The sequence below is a fragment of the Myotis daubentonii genome, chromosome 11 (genome assembly GCF_963259705.1).
Source record: "Myotis daubentonii chromosome 11, mMyoDau2.1, whole genome shotgun sequence".
Classification (NCBI taxonomy): domain Eukaryota; kingdom Metazoa; phylum Chordata; class Mammalia; order Chiroptera; family Vespertilionidae; genus Myotis; species Myotis daubentonii.
Genome location: NC_081850.1, coordinates 32863185 through 32881656, shown reverse-complemented (window position 1 = coordinate 32881656; position 18472 = coordinate 32863185). Strand labels below are relative to the sequence as shown.

At 40.7% G+C, this 18472-nt stretch overlaps 1 protein-coding gene across 10 annotated transcripts in view; it reads right to left on the bottom strand.

Moving 5' to 3' along the window:
* The window catches only part of PLGRKT (plasminogen receptor with a C-terminal lysine), a 112061-nt gene that overhangs the window by 68566 nt on the left and 25023 nt on the right, over nt 1–18472 (bottom strand). For 8 of the 10 annotated variants that reach the window (XM_059656754.1, XM_059656755.1, XM_059656753.1 and 5 more), the window contains one exon: nt 17867–17976. In XM_059656754.1, coding sequence (XP_059512737.1) covers nt 17867–17976 — 110 coding nt within the window. The other 2 variants (XM_059656756.1, XM_059656758.1) reach the window with 2 other exon arrangements.

Below are 18472 nucleotides of genomic sequence, written 5' to 3'. Positions count from 1 at the left end.
CTTGAAGAGACTTGTTTTTTGTCCTAACATGTGGTCTATCTTTGAGATTGACCCATGTGCCCTTGAGAAGAATGTATATTCTGCAACTTTGGGGTGAAATGTTCTATAAATGTCAATTAAATCCATCTAGGCTAATATGTCATTTAGAGTCCATGTTTCCTTGTTAATTTTTTGTCTGGAAGATCTATGCAGTGAAGTCAGCAGGGTTTTGAAGTCCCCTTACTCTGACTATACGTATTGCTGTTAATCTCTCTTCAAGTCCTCTAGAAATTTTATTATATATTTAGGTGTTCCTATATTGGGTGCATATATGTTTACCAGGTTTATATCTGCTTGTTGGATTGATCCCTTTATTATTATGTAGTGACCTTTATAGTCTCTTGCGATGGCCTTCATTTTGAAGTCTATTTTGTCATATATGTGTATTGCTAACCCAGCTTTTTTTTCGTTTCCATTTGCATGGAAATTTTTTTCCCCTCTCTTCACTCTCATCCTGCATGAGTCTTTTGTTATTAGGTAGGTCTCTATTGACAGCATATAAGTGGGTTATGTTTTTGTGTGTGTGTGTTTTTTTAAATATATTCAGCTACCCTATGTCTTTTGATCAGAGCATTTAATCCATTTACATTAAAGGTTATTATTGATAGGTACTTACTTATTGTCATTTTAATTCTTTATGCAGCCCCTTTAGCATTTCTTGCAGTGCTGGTTTTGTGGTGATAAATTCCTTTAGCCTTTTTTTTTTGGTCTGGGAAGCTCTTTATTTCACCGTCTATTTTGAATGATAGCCTTGCTAGGAGTGTGTCCCCGCCGCCGGGTGGGGGGCAAGCCCCTGAGGCCAGCAGCCAGCCCCGTGTTGTGGGTGCCGGGCTGGGGGCCAGCTGGACCTGGGCCACGTGGCAGCTGCCGCCACCAGGAGCACACCTCCCAGACCGGCAGTCCCATGTTGTGGGCTCTGGGTTGGGGGGCGTGGACCCGGGCCGCTGCTTGGTGCTGGTGCACACGCAAGTGGTCACAGGACGAGAACATCCACTTGACGCCTGCGCCCATAGGCCCGGAGTGGCCGGGGATATTCTGGGATCCCGGCTGCTCAGGGCCTATGCACAGGCCTACAGACTCAGAGTGGCCTGGGTCCTGAGGATGTTCCTGGGACCCAGGCCACTTGGTGCCTGTGTATGCAAATTAACCCACCGTCTTTGTTGGGTTAATTTGCATACTCACTCCTGGTTGGCTGGTGAGTATAGCAGAGGGATGGTCAATTTACATGTTTCTCTTTTATTATATAGGATTGTTACATTTCATGTTGTCCCACAGTTCCCTTAAGCTGTCCTCCTTTTTATTATTATTTTTCTTTTTGGTTCTCTGAGTGAATTTTTCTACCCTGCCTTCTAATTCACTGATCTGATCCTTGGCTTCCCCTAATCTGCTGTGTATTCCTTCCACTGTGTTCTTTATTAGTGCTATGCTATTTTTCATAGTTACTGTATCTTTTTTCATGCTGTTGAGCATCTTTGCCACCATTATTCTGAGCTCTATGTCTGATAAATTTCTTATCTCCATTTCAATTAGCTCTTCCTCTGGAGTATTCTCATGTTCCTGCATTTGGGGCTTTTTTTGTCTCCCCATTTTGATTGCCTATTTGGGTTTGTGTCTGTGTATTAGGTAGATCTGTTACGATTCCCAATCTCTAGTGCAGGACATTGTCAGACACTGTGACTGGTCCTTGGAACCCTAGTTGGAGCTGTCAGCAATTCATAGCTTGTGGCTCCATCTGTTGGGGCTGGGTGCCTTTGGAAAGGACCATGATGTGCACCAAGGTCTGCTTTTCCTGGCTCTGGGCCTGGGATTAGATCAGGCAAAGACTCAAAGCCTTCCAGATATGCCTGCAGTCCCATTGACACTGAGACTTGATTAGCTTCAGGCTATCACTAATAGGGTGGGGCAACTGCCTTTCCCCCAGGCAAAATCTGCCTGGGTAGCAAAGGTTCCTGGGGAAAGATTTCCTTTGTAGCATGAGAGAATGACTCAGCACAGGAAACCAGGGTGGCTGTCCTCCGTGCTCCAACTCCAGCGCCCCTATTCCTGGCTTTTGCTTACACAGCTCCAAGTCCACTCTGCCCTCCCTCTGCCAGAGCCCAAGGTGAGTGGCTGCACACAAAATTTTGTGCGTTGGCCCTTTAAGAGTGTTCCTGCATTTCCAGCTGTCTCTTGTTGGTCAGCAGCAACCCTGCTGCTTTTCACAGCCTGATGCTATGTGGGCACCTTTCTCAGTTCTGGTGCTCTGGGTTGGGGAACCCTGCTTGAGGTTTAAACACGAGTTCTCAGTGGGAACCCCCCACAGGTAAGATATCATTCCGGAACTTCAGCTGCTCTCTTTGGGAGCCCAGTCAGCCCTTTCAAGCCTCTGTACTTCCTATCAATCTCAATGCAGTCCCCACTTTCTGTTCTTGGTTACCAGAGTTCTCTCCAGCTAGTCTTCCATTGATTTTTTAGGGTGGTTCTTCTGTATTTTAGTTATATTTCCAGTTTGGTCCTGGGAGAGTGTCAGTGTAGCTTCCACTTACTCTGCCACCATTTTGGAATCTTAGCCAATATTTTTATAGAAACACATTATTCTACTTCAACCTTATAACAATGGCATAAGTGAAAAATTAGTACAGAGATGTTCAGTAAAGAATATAGAACCTGAACAATCATACCTTATTCCTTCTTTCTTGACTTTCAAGAATCGTCAAGCTTGCTTATTTTGCAAGGATAACAAATGTCACTTATAATCTGCATACATTTGAAGAGATCAACAAGTTATATTTACTTGTACCTAGCTTAATATACTAACCTTGAAACATCTCAGAATAATCCTTACTAAGTGTTTTCAAACAATTTTAAGCACTTATTAGCATGCCAAAATGACATTTTAAAGCTTTAGAAAAACATACAATACTGTCGATTTTCAAGAGGTATTATTTTTATAGCAACAAGTTTGAACATAACTATAAATTGCCTTTCTCATAAAATGAAGTTTAATTCTTTTTTTTATAGGTATGGTTGGAGATTAGATAGATAGATAGATAGATAGATAGATAGATAGATAGATATAGTAAGGGGTTGTTGACCTTAAATAGATAGCCAGATATTCCTCCAGCAAAATAGATTTACTATTTGGAAGGAACAAATAATTGCAATTCAGGACATGCAGTCTAATAGCACACCACACACTTCACCATGAATGAAGTCCAGAGAAACAATGGAGAGAAATACTCTTGCAGACTTTGAAGGGGCTGTTGTAAATGAAGAGTTCATTAGAGGAAACAAAGTTGGAAGGATAGTGACTTTTCAGTAGCTGAATTATGGCAGTCTTTCATCGGCTGAGCAGTTATTGGGCAAGGAGGGATCTTCCCTCCTCCAGCTTAGGTAGTAAAGTAATATCACTTCCTGCTGGAGATGCAAGGTAGTCTCTTCCTGTTGGGGACAGTAATGTGCTGTTGACTCGGGCATGAGCATTTTCTCTTATAGTCCCCTACTCCATTATAAATGAGGTTTTTTTTTGTTTATTAATTTTCACAGGGGATACCCAAAAGCATTTGACAAAGGATCATTCTGAACTAAGCTGACTGGTGGAGAAGAAAAATTGTTAAGTGTCTAGGAAAAGTTGTGTATATCTGTATGATTATGAGTTCTCTTCATCTGTGATTCTGTGGTTTTGATCATGTGATTTATGAACTTTGGATGGGGGTGTTCTTCCTTATATTTAGTGTGTGTAGAATACCTTCTTCTCACTTGCTCCCAGAGATTGAGTCTATTAGATTTAATAATCAGCTGTTCTGAATGCCTAGACCTACTTTCTTAAAAGGTACATTTTTTTCCAGAATACCCTATTTTCCTGCTTTCAGGTTTTCTTATCCACAGGCCCAGATACCTCACATTCTAGATTTTGAGGATAGCCCTGATTTCAATTTTACTCTTTTCAGTAAATACCATTTGTTTAATGCATAACTAAATATTAGTTGAATTTATACCATTTTGTGTGTGAAGTCTCATCTAAATGAACCAATGAAATATGGCCCTTCATCACATCAATTACTCATAGTTTTAGTTCTCAAGTATGTTTATTGTGTTCATAGAAAATAGTAATTTTTCTTGAGAAATAAGATATACAATCAACTGCTTAACAGAGAAGGGTTTGCCATCAGCTATCAATTTCTCCTTTGTAAAATAAAACTCATTAATTTATAGGGTAGAATGAACATAGCAATAGATAGGAGATATGCTTTGGAGGATGTCAGTAAACATAGAACAATAACATTAGGAAATATTGAATGCTTATTATCCGCTGAACATTTTATCTCATTTTTATCCCTCTCAGTAGTACTCTGAGCTGAGTAATGTCAATATTACCAAACTACAAATGAGGTGATGGAGAAATGGTGATTCAGACACATGTTTAAGTCTAGTGAGTGGTGAAGTGAGGGTTTAAGAACTGAGACTGTTTCTGCAGAGCTTGAGCTCTTAACACTTGAATATCAAACATAGTTTGCTGAGAAGTTTTACAAACATGATTTCATTTTGCCTGCATAACAGTCATGTTGCACAGATATTTACCTCATTTTATAGATAATACTCAGAATTCTTTGTCAGAGATCACACAATTAGTGAGGGTTTGTGGTGTGGCTCAAGCAAAGACTTCAGATATCAAGTTCACTGTCTTTTTTTAATCACATGAAAGTTTCATGTCTCCTTAGTGCCTACTAAGCAGTCAGCACAGCAATGACATATAGTCAGTTTTCAAAATCAAATCAATAATTTTAATGTTTATAATTATATGCACATATGTAATAAAACCTTCATCCTTTGAGGATGAATGGTACATTTTATGACTCTTTATACACTTATGGCAAATCAACAAGTTTAAAATATTAGTTCTAAAATTCTGCCCTAATTAGGATCCCTGTAGAGATATGTGGACTCTTCCTGTCTACCCTTTGAAAATTTGAGGCTTGAGAAATAAGTTAATAAAAAGAATAGAACATAAAGAAAAATATCTACTTACTACATAGGTAGCCACTATGGAAAACAATATGGAGTTACCTCAAAAAATTAAAAATAGAGCTGCCTTATGACCCAGCAATTCTACTTCTGGGACTATAGCTGAAGAAACCTGAAATACTAATTCAAAAGAACACATGCATCCCTATGTTCATTGCAGCATTATTTACAATAGCCAAGATTTGGAAGCAGCCCAAATGTTCATCTACACTAATAAAAGAGAAAAATGGTAATTGGCGTACGACGATACCCTTTTCATTGGCTAATCAGGGCTATATGCAAATTAACTGCCAACTATGATTGGCAGTTAACTGCCAACAAGATGGCGGTTAATTTGCATATGTAGGCACAATGCAGGGAGGCGAAAGGGAAAGCAGGAAGAAGCCCCCTGCCACTGACAGTGATCAGAAACCCAGGGGGGAGCTAAGAGCTGGGGGGCAGGGCAAAGGTGGCCCTGGGGCTGCCTTTGCCCTGCCCCCCAGCCATGATTGGAGAATCAGGTGCCTTTTCCGCCCTGGCCAGTGATAGCAGGAAGTAGGGGTGGAGCCAGCGATGGGAGCTGGGCACGGTCGAAGCTGGCAGTCCCGGGAGCTAGGGGTCCCTTGCCTGGGCCTAAAGCGGAGCCCACGATCGTGGGGCCGCTGCAGCTGCGGGTCCCCGCTGCCCGAGCCGGACGCCTCAGCCAGAGGCGTTAGGCCTGGGCAGGGGCGGAGCCTGCAACCGTGGGGAGCTGGCGGTCCCCTGCCCAGGCCTGACACCTCTGCCGGAGGCCTCAGGCCTGGTCAAGGGGCCGATCCAGTGATTGGTGATCGGAGGGTGATGAGGGTCAACTCCTCTGGCCGAGGCATCAGGCCTGGGTGGGGGGCTGAGCCGGGGATTGGGGGGATATGATGGCCCCCTTGCCCAGGCCTGAAGCCTGGGTCAGAGGTGTCAGGCTTGGGCGGGGGGTGGAGCAAGCGATCAGAGGGAGATGGGGGTCCCCTGCCCAGGCATGATTCCTGGGCCAGAGGCCTCAGGCCTGGGCGGGGGCCAGAGCCAGTGATCGGGGGGAGATGGGGGTCCCCTGTCCAAGCCTGACACCTCTGGCGGAGGCGTCAGGCCTGGGCAAGGGGCCGATCAGGCGATCGAAGGGTGATGGGGGGCTATGCCTCTGGCTGAGGCATCAGGCCTGGGCTGGGGGCAGAACCAGTGATGGGGGGAAATGAGGGTCCCCTGCCCAGGCCTGACACCTCTGTCAGAGGCGTCAGGCCTGGGCAAGGGGCGATCCTGCGATTGGAGAGTGATGGGGGTCAACGCCTGAGGGCTCCCAGTATGTGAGAGGGGGCAGGCTGGGCTGAGGGACACTCCCCCCCCCCCCACACACACACCCAGTGCACGAATTTCGTGCACTGGGCCCCTAGTCAGTAGATAAGTGAATAAAAATGCTGTGGTACATTTACACAATGGAGTACTACTCAACCATTAAAAAAGGAAATCTTACCTTTTTGTGACAGTATGGATGGACCTAGAGAATATTATGCTAAGTGAAATAAGCCAATCAGAGAAAGACAGTTGCCATATGATTTCACCCATATGTGGAATCTAATAAACAAACTAAACAAACTAAATAGAAGTAGACTTATAGATACAGAAAACAGACTGACAGATGTCAGAAGGGAGGGATTTTGGGGGGGGGGGCAGGGTGAAAAAGGTAAAGGGATTAAAAATACCTCATAGACACAGACAACATTATGGGGATTACAAGAAGGAAAAGAGTGGTGGGGGAAAGTAGAAGAGGGTAAAGAGGGGATAAATGTAGATGGAAAAAGACTTCACTGTGAATGGTGAACATACTTACAATGTACAGATGTTGTATTATAGAATTGTACACTTGAAACCTATATAATTTTAACCAATGTTACCCCAATAAATTGAATAAAAATTAAAAACACACACACACAAAATAAGGGTTACTTGAACACACAAAAATAAACAAAAACAATTTTATTTAAAAAATTCTAAATATTTGTATTAGAGGACAAATATTAAAATTCAGCTCTTTCACTTTTTCTTTTTCCCTTTATATACTGAATAATTTCTTGCTAAATCCATTCATTTGGGCAGAACAAAGGATGTATCCGTGCTGGCAGGTGTAGGGGAAGGCTCTGGTGGTTCCGATGGGGGTGTTGTCATCTGAGAAGAGTGAGGAAGGCATCCACACTGGGAGCAGGGAGGAAGGGAAGGTGACCCAGTGAGAGGTGTGTGAGCCTGAACTGGTTAAGAAAGGCTTTTGCATGGTGGTGCAGGCTAGTGTTGTTAGGATTTGAATTGGATGAGGAATATATCTAACTATGTGATGGGTGGCCAGCATGAGTGGTTGAAGCTCAAGCAGGGTGAAGAGGAGGATTGGTGTAGGAGGGCTTCCCAGCACAGAGTGTTGACACCCAAGCCGGCTGAGAAATGCCTTAGAAATCCTGATGGAAAGTCATTAACAACCAGGAATTCTGTCCCCAGCCAATTTATCAATCAAGTGAAGAAGAGAAAGTTATTTTTAGATACATAAGGTCTCAACATTTTTTTCCTCCATTCACTCTTTGTCACAAAGCTAAGGAGGGATGAGTTCCAGCAAATGAGGAGGCACAGCATAGAATATAGGAAACAAAAGATCCAACCCAGGTATAAGAAAAAAGGACCCTCCCCCTCCACCACGGTGATGAAGGGAAAACTCAGGAGGAGAGAGCTGTAAAAAAAAAAACCCAAAAAAACAGCACAGGTGAGAACAGGTCAGAAGCCTCTAATTTTTTTTCAAGAAGGTATTGACAAAATACCTGATGTGAATGGATGTCTTTGGAGGAGATTTAAAAACCAACAAAAAATTTGAGGTTAATGAAGTTATAAAGAACATTAAACACATAAAACAACAAAAAAGACTACTACTTCCAGAGAAATCAGGAAGTGAGCAAGAAAGGGAAGTAATTATACTTTACTATATGACACAGTTGTGAACAGTGTTTGCATCATTATAATGTAAACAATGAATATTGATCCAACCAAAATGATTACATAACAATATTGAAAGGATAGGGAAATAGATGCATGTGGTGGTGGTTGTTGGGATTGGGGGAGTTAAGATAGCTAATTCTTTATTCTCTTTATGGTATGTCAAGAAATAATATTTTTTTGAAACATTAAGAAGTAGCTACACTGGAATGTTACTTAGAAATGTAAAGTTAAAATAACCCTATCAGTAACTAAAATATGAGTTGCTTTCAACTACTTATTAGCCCTTACCATTTCAGTTTGAGCTGATCTGACTTCCAGTGTCTAACACCTGCGTCTCTTGCTTGAGTTTTATTCTGGTTTCCAGAGCCCATTTTGCCTGTACATTCTAAGCTGGGAAAATTTCACTCCTTGGATTGAAAAACTCAGGTGGTGGTAAGGGGAGGTTTTAAACCATTTCCCAGAGTTCTTCATCAGGATTAAGCTACAGTGGTCTGCAAAGGTCACTTTCTAGGTTAGACTTCATTTACTAGTTTCCTTCTCTGTCCTATTTACTTCCTTAATTCCTCATCAATGTTTTGGGGATTACCTCCAAAATCAGTGACTTGCTCAAGTGATTGGTGCTAAATCTGCTTCAGGGAAATCCTATATTGAGATAGGATTATCTAAAAGAGATAAACGTGACTATTTCTGGGGAAAAAGAAGTGGGAGGAAGAACTGAATATCTTAACTATGAGCCTATTTGAACTTTTCCTGTAACACACCTATTCTAGTAGGAAATTGATGTCTGCTTGAATTGCTGAAAGCAATTATGAAAGTCAGTAGATGAACAAAATCCCCTTCACCTGCCTAGTAAGACTTTCAGGCTATTTCAGAGGTGGTAGGCTTGTCCTTTGCTTTCAGTCCATATGAGGAAACTGCATGGAAGGTAAGTCTAGCATCCTGTATTTCTCATAGCTATTGAATTCAAAGAAGTAACTATCTAGAGCAGGTGTGGGGAACCTTTTTTCTGCCAAGGGCCATTTAGATATTTATACCATCATTCTCAGGCCATACAAAATTATCAGCTTAAAAATTAGGCTGTTATATTTAGTCAAACATTTAATTAACTCACCCCTAATGCCTTGGTAGGGCCAGACCAAATGATTTAAGGGGCCTTATATGGCTTGCAGGCTGGATGTTCCCCACCCCTGATCTAGAGGCACAAACTATTCAAACCATAGGTGTTTTTGTTATTGCTAGTTTGAAATACATAGCATTAGTTGGACTCCTTTCAAATTTCCTAGTTCCTTGAAGATCAAAAGCATTCTGGATGCCAAGTCTTCTCTGGAGCATTTCAAGATATGAAATTGTCGAGTATCCAGAATCTATATTGAATTTCTATGGAATGTAATCTCTCTCTCTCTCTCTCTCTCTCTCTCTCTCTCTCTCTCTCTCTCTCTCTCTCTCTCTCTCTCCTCTCTCCTCTCTCTCGATCACCTTGGTTGATACTACCTTCTACTTGTGTCAGATCTTCATCAGCAGAAAATTAATGGTGTGGGAATGTTGGGAAAAATAGTTATAGGTGTTCCTCAAAGCCCAATCCTGACACCCTGATAACTTTTTACAGACCTTCCTTATTTCATTTCAATTTATCAGTATCCATTGACTTTCACATACCTTCAACAGCTGTTTCCTTACAGTTTTTTGAAATCCCCACCAAACTAGAATCCCAGATTGCCAGTCAGTCCTCTCTAGGTTGTGACTTCATGAGACATATTCTGAACCCTGTTCTTCTAACACCAAATGAAATGCCCAAACCAACTCAGGCTCAGGGGTTGCCTGTCCTTCATGTCCAGGCAGAGCAGAAAACATCTACACAGTACTGCTGGCCACAGGTGAAGTCCTCCAAGAAAAAGAATAAATAAACTGAGGTTAGCAATCTATCTTTTAACTCCATGACACCTGTGGACTGAGAAATAATGAACCAGAAATACTATCTAAACCTCAGACTCAGTGACCACTGAGTATCAGTGGGCTATAGGGCTCCAGTTGCTTTTATCAGCAGTCATGATAAGTTTGTGTTGTTCCAGACACACTTCTTATTGCCATCCAAGTAACCAAAGGAACAAGTTATTACAGCAAAATAAACAGGCCCGTGAGGGGATCCCATAGGTGACTTTGGTCCCTAGGGAGCTCAGCTCCCCCAAGCAAGCCAGTAATGGAACCCTGGCAGCCATTTACTGTGAGAGGCATTTGAGTCAGCTCCATCCCTTCATGAAGACTACTCTTCCTTGGCTCTCTTATTTTCTGTCACCCCCTACGCTCTGCTTCCAGCCAGCCTGGGCTTCCTGGTACACCTGTAGCCCAATCTTCATAAACTCCAAGACCCAAAGTTACCAGTAGAAAAATCAGTAGAGATGCTAAATAGTCAGCCCTGAATATTAGAAACTACTTTCTTCAAATTGGACAGTTTGCAGTTTGCAAGGTATTTCTGAAATCTCCTGTAGACATCCACAAGGCCAAACCTAGGAGAGCATTTCCAACCCTCTCACAGAACAGACATATCCAAGGCCAAGAGACACCGCAACGCGTGAGTAATAAGGCTCATTTAATAATATTTTCCCAGCAAGGGTTTGTTCTTTTCCCATAAGAGTGGAGCAAAAATACTTACTAGGTTCTGGCTAGTGTCTCTAAAATATCACATTTGAACATGCAGATATTAAAATTGTTGAAGCCTATAAAATACAGTATCAACTTCAGATTACTCATATTCCAGTTACATTGGTTGTAGATTATTTTTGCAGTCTGACTCTGCTACTTGCCTATCCTGTTCTAACCCCATCTTTGGGACATTTTCTAAGGCTCTGAAATTGAGCATATGTGATAATTTTTAAAAATTATTTTGGATTTTTACTTTGTCACTTTCCTTTGAAGTAAGGCAGCATGTTGCATTGGAAAGAATTCTTCTAGGGATATCAGACACCAGGGTTTTAGTACCAACTACCATTACCAGATGTGGAACTTTAGCTAAAACACTATGAACCTCCATTTTCTCAACTGTAAAATGGGATTTAGACTAGATAATTTCTAAGGGTCTTCCTTCCTTCTTTAACATCTTGACAATATAGTTTCAGTATTTGTTGCCAAAACTGTTTTGAGTGGATCTGGGGCACTGCTAAAATCTTTTACAAAGTGCAATTAAGTACTATACCATAAGGGCCCTTCAGAATTATCCCCAAACACAAACTGAATTAGGTGGAATGCCATATAAACTTGATTGAGTTGTAATTTTAGTACCAGTAGGATAGAGCACAACCTCCTTGGTGTTACACCCAAGGAGCTGAGCTGTGCCTCCAGGCTTATTTCTTAACAAATATCCCAAGTAAGGAACCTCTTGCCCCAGGCAAACCCAATAACCAGCAGCAAATCCCTGAACTTGACATGCACGGCACTGCCTTTAGTCATTCTTCTTTTTCTTTTTTTTTCTTTCTTTTTTTAAATTAAATCTTTATTGTTCAGATTATTACTTTTGTTCCTCTTTTTTCCCCCCATAACTCTCCTCCTCCCAGTTCCCGCCCCACCCTCCGCCCTCACTCCCCACCCACTGTCCTCATCCATAGGTGCACGATTTTTGTCCAGTCTCTTCCCGCATCTCCCACACCCCTTTCCCCCCCAAGAATAGTCAGTCTATTCCCTTTCTATGTCCCTGATTCTATTATGATCACCAGATTATTTATTCACTTGATTCTTAGATTCACTTGTTGATAGATGCGTATTTGTTGTTCATAATTTGTATCTTTACCTTTTTCTTCTTCTTCCTCTTCTTAAAGGATACCTTTCAGCATTTCATATAATACTGGTTTGGTGGTGATGAACTCCTTTAGCTTTTCCTTATCTGTGAAGCTCTTTATCTGACCTTCAGTTCTGAATGATAGCTTTGCTGGATAAAGTAATCTGGGTTGTAGGTTCTTGGTATTCATCACTTTGAATATTTCTTGCCATTCCCTTCTGGCCTGCAAAGTTTCTGTTGAGAAATCAGCTGACAGTCATATGGGTACTCCCTTGTAGGTAACTGAGTTTCTTTCTCTTGCTGCTTTTAAGATTCTCTCTTTGTCTTTTGCTCTTGGCATTTTAATTATGATGTGTCTTGGTGTGGTCCTCTTTGGATTCCTTTTGTTTGGGGTTCTCTGTGCTTCCTGGACCTGTAAGTCTATTTCTTTCACTAGGTGGGGGAAGTTTTCTGTCATTATTTCTTCTAATAGGTTTTCAATATCTTGCTCTCTCTCATCTTCTGGCACCCCTATAATTCGGATGTTGGTGTGCTTGAAGCTGTCCCAGAGGCTCCTTACACTATCTTCGTATTTTCAGATTCTTTTTTCATTTTGCTTTTCTTGTTGGGTGTTTTTTGCTTCTTCGCATTTCAAATCTTTGCCTTGATTCTTGCGCTCCTCTGGTCTGCTGTTGGGAGTCTGTATAGTATTCGTTATTTCAGTCCATGTATGCTTAATTTCTAGTTGGTTCTTTATCATAACATCGAGGGTCTCATTAGATTTCTTGAGGATCTCACTACATTTATCGGCGGCTTCTAGACAGTTCTTAAGAGACCTTAAAAGTGTGGTTCTGAACTGAATATCCTCCATTGACAGTTTTGTCCTGTTTCTTTGTCTCCGCATTTTTTATGCTTTCTTGGTGCACCCCCTAGTGGTCTTTGTGCGCAGTCTTGTTGTAGTTAAGCCTTGATTGTTGTCGGCAATACTGGGGGTGATTTGACCTCCAGGCTAACTGGCTATGAGAGTTCACTGTGTCTGCAGTGGGAGAGCTTCTGTGCTGGATCTCTAGGGCGGTGCTAATCTAGCGTTTGCCTGAGGCTATCCGGCAAATGGCTCTGTGCAGGGCTTGGGCGGGGCAGGTCCCCGTGGATCTACAGGGCGGGTGGAGCAAGCAGTTATGGCTGCTCTCAGTTCTGTCCCTAGGTGCTCTGCCTCACAGAGTCCCAGCAACCGCTGCAAACCTCGGAGAGAAAGCTGCCTTCGAGTTCCAACCGAAGCCAGACAGTCCCGCTTCTCCCGTTTGAGTCTGGGTCCCTAGAGACTCGCCCGGATCTGGAGCTCAGAGTCTGAAACTCCCTCCCGATTGAAAACAACAACCGCGCCCTCCACTGCCAGCCTGCTCCGCGCGCACTCCGCACCTGAGTATTTCACTTCAGCACTGCGCCTCCTCTGAGTTTGGGTATGATATTCTCTTTCCTCCTAGTTGTAGAATTTCCACTCAGCCAGCCTTCCTGTGGTTCTGGATGATGTCCATTCCGTCTTTTAGTTGTTTTTTGAAGTGGTTGTTCGAGGCAGCAATCTCCGGCATTAACCTATGCCGCCATCTTCGTTCCCCCCCGCCCCTTCTTCTTTTTCTGCCAAGGATGTACTTCCTCTTCACCCCCTTGTCTTCATGGAGAACTCAATGCATCCTTCAAGACCTGACCCCAAGGTTCTCTTCAACTGTAATTGTATCAAAGCCATATGTTAATGTATCATCAGCTGCATTAGCCATGTATTTGTTCTTGTTTCTCTCCTTCAGATTTCATCTCCTACTATTCTTTCTAGCCTTCTTTCCATTCTTTGACAAGTCTCAGAGCCAGAGGAGAGCCTTTCCTCTGGCTCTTCCCTTTGCCTAGAAATCCCTTCCCTGCCCCCATACCTGCTTTTTACACAACTGGCTCATTCATCATTCAATTCTCAGCTCAAATGTAATCTCTCCTGAGCAGCAGTCCTTCCTGTCCTAGATCTATGCAAACCACTCAGAAGAGTGACTGGCCATAGGAAGCACAATATACATATTAGTCATTAATATGAGTTGTTTCTGTCAGGTGGAGACAGGACACAACTGACAAATCCAAATTAAAGATGAATGTGATGGGGAAGGTGTGTGAGACAGAAAAATGAGAGCTGTAGGACATTTGCTTTCAGGAGTTCAAAACAATATAGTTTATTAACTTTATATTTACATATTTATAATATACATATATGGGAAATCTAAAAGTGACTTAGAGTACCTCCTTTCTTTTGTTGAATGTTATAAATTTTATTTCAAAATAGTTTAACAAACCTGATCTTACATTTTAATATTTTAAAATAAAATCCAATATATCAAAATCTTGAACACTTAAACAATTATGAAAACCATTATTCAAGTCAACAATTTTGTGTTTTGAGTTTCAGTGGGTAAACATGATATCATTTGTCTATGAAGAATTTACTTTGTTCCCTTCTGGCTTTTTCAAGGCTTTCAAAAGTAATCATTCCTTTTGGCAGCTGTAACTTATTTTTTTCTTTTTCCAATATGTTCTCAGCTTCACCTTAAATAAAGTACAGACATATACAAGGTGACAAAGGAGTATCAGCAGTTTGTGAGAAGACCTACTTGCTGTGTTCCTCAAATCTTACAGTTAAATATTTCACCCGCTGTCCTCAGGAGAAGTGATCTCCCAAAGGAAATATAGTGATGAATCCTGAAGACTCACAGAAAGATAAATCAGATGCCATTTTATTTGACAGAAGAAAACATTTTAACATGTAGAAGAGAAAGCATACCACGTAATGTTGTTTTTCTCCTTGAAGAAAAGTCAGGGTGCTAAAGATTAGTTGTGTTTGGAGGGGTTTGAGGTAGTCCCCTTCCTTTTGCCTTTTAATATATCATAAGTGACGTGAGAAAATAAAATTTACTGAAAATTCTAAATTTTTAGGAAAGCTAATTTTTGACCTGAAACTACTTGTAAATACCCCAAATAATATTAAATATTCTTTAGTCTGTATACCTACATACACACACATCTACACATTTCTATAAACAGTTCCTCTTTCAGATAACAGCTAGTAATTTGTTGGACCCATTAACATTTGCCAACTTTTAATGTTGAAGACTAATTAGAAAAATTAATTTAAAAATTGTGTCATAATACACATTGACATTTTATAAACTTTGGAAATGAAGGCAAATGTTTCCTTTAAGTTCTTGTCCTTTAGCACACAATTTATACTCCAAACCTAACAGACTAAAATTTTCAAATTATAAGAGTACTTCAACCATCTCCCAACACTTCTTTTCTCAGTCTCAAATAGTAAGTAAAGATCATTATAACTTGTATATAATTAGGCCGGCCACTGATGACAGACTAGATGTTTCCATGTGAGAATGTCTTGCTGGCATATAGCAAATCTCAATATGTGTTTACAGAATGACTGATGATAAATTCAGTCAAACAGGGATTTTATATCTTGGGGTCATCATTAGTTAACAATGCTAAATGTGATAACCTAAAGTTTCTAATATGGTAAGTTTCCTGGTATATTCTAAAGATGTATTTCTTTTTACAAGAAATTTCCACAACATGCCCTGAAAGTATAAAATTCTGAATTTTGTAGACTCTGATGGACCTGTAATAAAATTACTTTAAAAATATACAGTCAAATTGTTTCCAGAAAGTAAACTTGCTCTGTGACTTCTAATGTCCATTAGTCCATTATAAAACAGTGAGACATAGTTGGGCTCGGACTAATGAATGCTTAAGCAGATGAGTGATGTGAAACTGAGCTGGTTAATTTCTAGCTTCAAATGGGATTGTACCAAAAAAAATTAATTTGTAGGTCAGCGTTTTAGTACTCAGAATACATTTTCCCATAGTAATAATGCTATAAATCAATTTCTAGGCCATCAGCAAAGAACTCTTTAGCCTACAATATAGCTGAACTGTGATATCAATAACACCTGACTACAAAGAACACTTTTACATAGTATCTATGAGGAAATATATTTCCATTTTCAAATTTTTTTTCAGAACATATAATCCTCCATTTCCCCAGGCTTTGGAATGAGATGTTCTACTCCCTACTCCCAAGCCTGTACCTCCTCCTTTACCATATCAAAGCAGTACCCACAAAGCTTCAAGGATGGGCTCATAGCCCAGGAGAGAGCAGGATGGCAAAATGAAGGCTTGGGAAAAATCTGTTTCCAATGTTCTATGGGTTAAAGGCTCGAAAAGTGGGTACAAGGGGATACTCGTATGAGTGTAGTTCCCAGAGAAGTGGTATGAATTTGGAAGCAGGAATATCCTAGACCAGTGGTCGGCAAACTGCGGCTCGCAAGCCACATGCGGCTCTTTGGCCCCTTGAGTGTGGCTCTTCCCCAAAATACTGACTTCTGCGCATGGGCCATGAAGTTTCAATCGCACTGTACGTGCGCGCCCGCACATGGTGTTTTGTGGAAGAGCCACACTCAAGGGGCCAAAGAGCTGCATGTGGCTCGCGAGCCGCAGTTTGCTGACCACTGCCCTAGACGAATGGGAAACTATCTTCCTAGGACAGGAATGTCTTCTGATTGCAGTGCTATTTGCTAGGGCAGTGAGAGCCAAGGTTCTTTGAGAGGAGAGCAGCACAGTCTGGTGAATATTTAACAACCAGCTCTCTCCTGGGGGCGGGGGGGCGGTTTAAAATGTAAAGTTTATTAAGTACATATGTTTATTATAGATTTACTTATAGAAAATATATGTAGCACACAAGTTATAAATAATAAAACGTATAATACATTGTATCATAAATTCCATGTAGCAAATTGGTTCTTACAGAATGTTTTCATTGATTTTTGCTGAACCCTTGTAGTCACAGCTAACCTATAGTAGCAGTTGGTGAATGAATATAATTCCACTATGAATGATGGCTGGTGTTTTCTTTTACATTGATGAGTATGGCAAGTGAAACAATGACATATGTTGGAACTTTACTCATTTGAGAATGATTTGAACAACTTTGCTGAATCAGATAACGGTTTTTTAAATATTGGGAAAATATTTCCTCATTTTTTAAGCCATTCACAATGTAATGGCTAGGGACACAACACACTTTTAAACATAATCTGCATTTTTTAAAATATATTTTATTGATCTTCCACAGGGAGGAAGGGAGAGGGAGAGGGAGCCAGAAACATCGACGAGAGGGAAACATCGATCAGCTGCCTCCTGCACACTCCCCACTGGGCACGTGCCTGCAACCAAGGTACATGCCCCTGACCGGAATCGAACCTGGGACCCTTGAGTCCGCAGGCTGATGCTCCATCCACTGAGCCAAACTGGTCAGGGCCATAATCTGCATTATTAACATAGCCTTCATCACTGTCTTAAGTCTTCTAGACCATGGGTTGGTAAACTTTCTTAAAGGTCCAGACAGTAAATATTTTAGGCTTGTGAGGCCTTTTGTTTCTGTTCCAATGAGGCATCTCTGTCATGGTAATGAAAAGCAGCCAAAGCCAACTCAGAAATGAATGGCATGTCAATGTTCCAATAAAACTTTATTTTCAAAAACAGGTGGCCAGCCCACAGGCCATAGTATACCAACTCCTGGTCTAAACAATAAACAACAACAACAACAAAATAAGTCAAGTCTTGATTTAACATTTGCAGATTTCCATGGTGTAAATACTTCCACCACAATCAACTTCAGGGTACCAATGCAATGTCACTAAAGTCAGAGTTGTATCTGTATTTTATTGTATTTGTATATTGTATCTGCATTTCTACCATACAGATACAATAGATATTCATAATTTAAGAGTATAGACATATGTAATCTAAATGTGTAGATTACAGTATAGTAATTAGCTGATCAGTACTTTTTACCATTGTTTTTAATATAATTTAATGCTTATTTTTTGTAATTTATTTCATTGTAAGTTTACATAATCTAATTTTTAATAATTATTATATTTAAAAACCAGGGAGAGGGTCTTGTTAGAATCTTCCTAAGTCAAGGAATCATAAGAGAGGGATCCTTAACCAGATAATGAATCAGAAATAGAGTCTGGTTTATCAAACGCTTACCTTTCATTCTTTGTAGAAGGGTCCCATAGCCCAAGTCATACTGGTAGGTGAGGACAAAGCCTAATGGAATGATAGGGAAGAGGAAGGCTGGCTTCTTCCTTTTTATTGCTCTGGTTCAAGAACAAAGAAAAATAAATATCAAGAAATGATCGGTAAATACATATCTTTATACTTGATGAAAAAAAAATTACCTGCTTTTTGAAAGAATGTCCTTTATTTCAAAAGTTACTTAATTCATTTGCATCTTCTTTGAAACTAGGATTTCCTTACCCATAACCCCTCACCAGATTCTACAGTTCTCCAGGGCAGACAGGGTCTATGAATTACTCATTTGTATTTGATGTTGAGGCTCAGATTACTCATTTTATATATAGTGAAGTGTTGATATCTACCATTTAAGGCTTGTGGAGATAAACTTGTAGAAGCCTCCTGTCTCGGTGCCAAGTTAGTTCTCTAACTTGTAAAATGGAGAAAAGAACAGAGGCAATCTAATAAACTAAAGGCAGAATTAACTATTGCTACCCTGTTTCTACAGAATTACCTCTGAGGATTAAGCTATAATGGATTACTTTGTTTACATGCACAGTATTTGGACCAAAGTCCTGT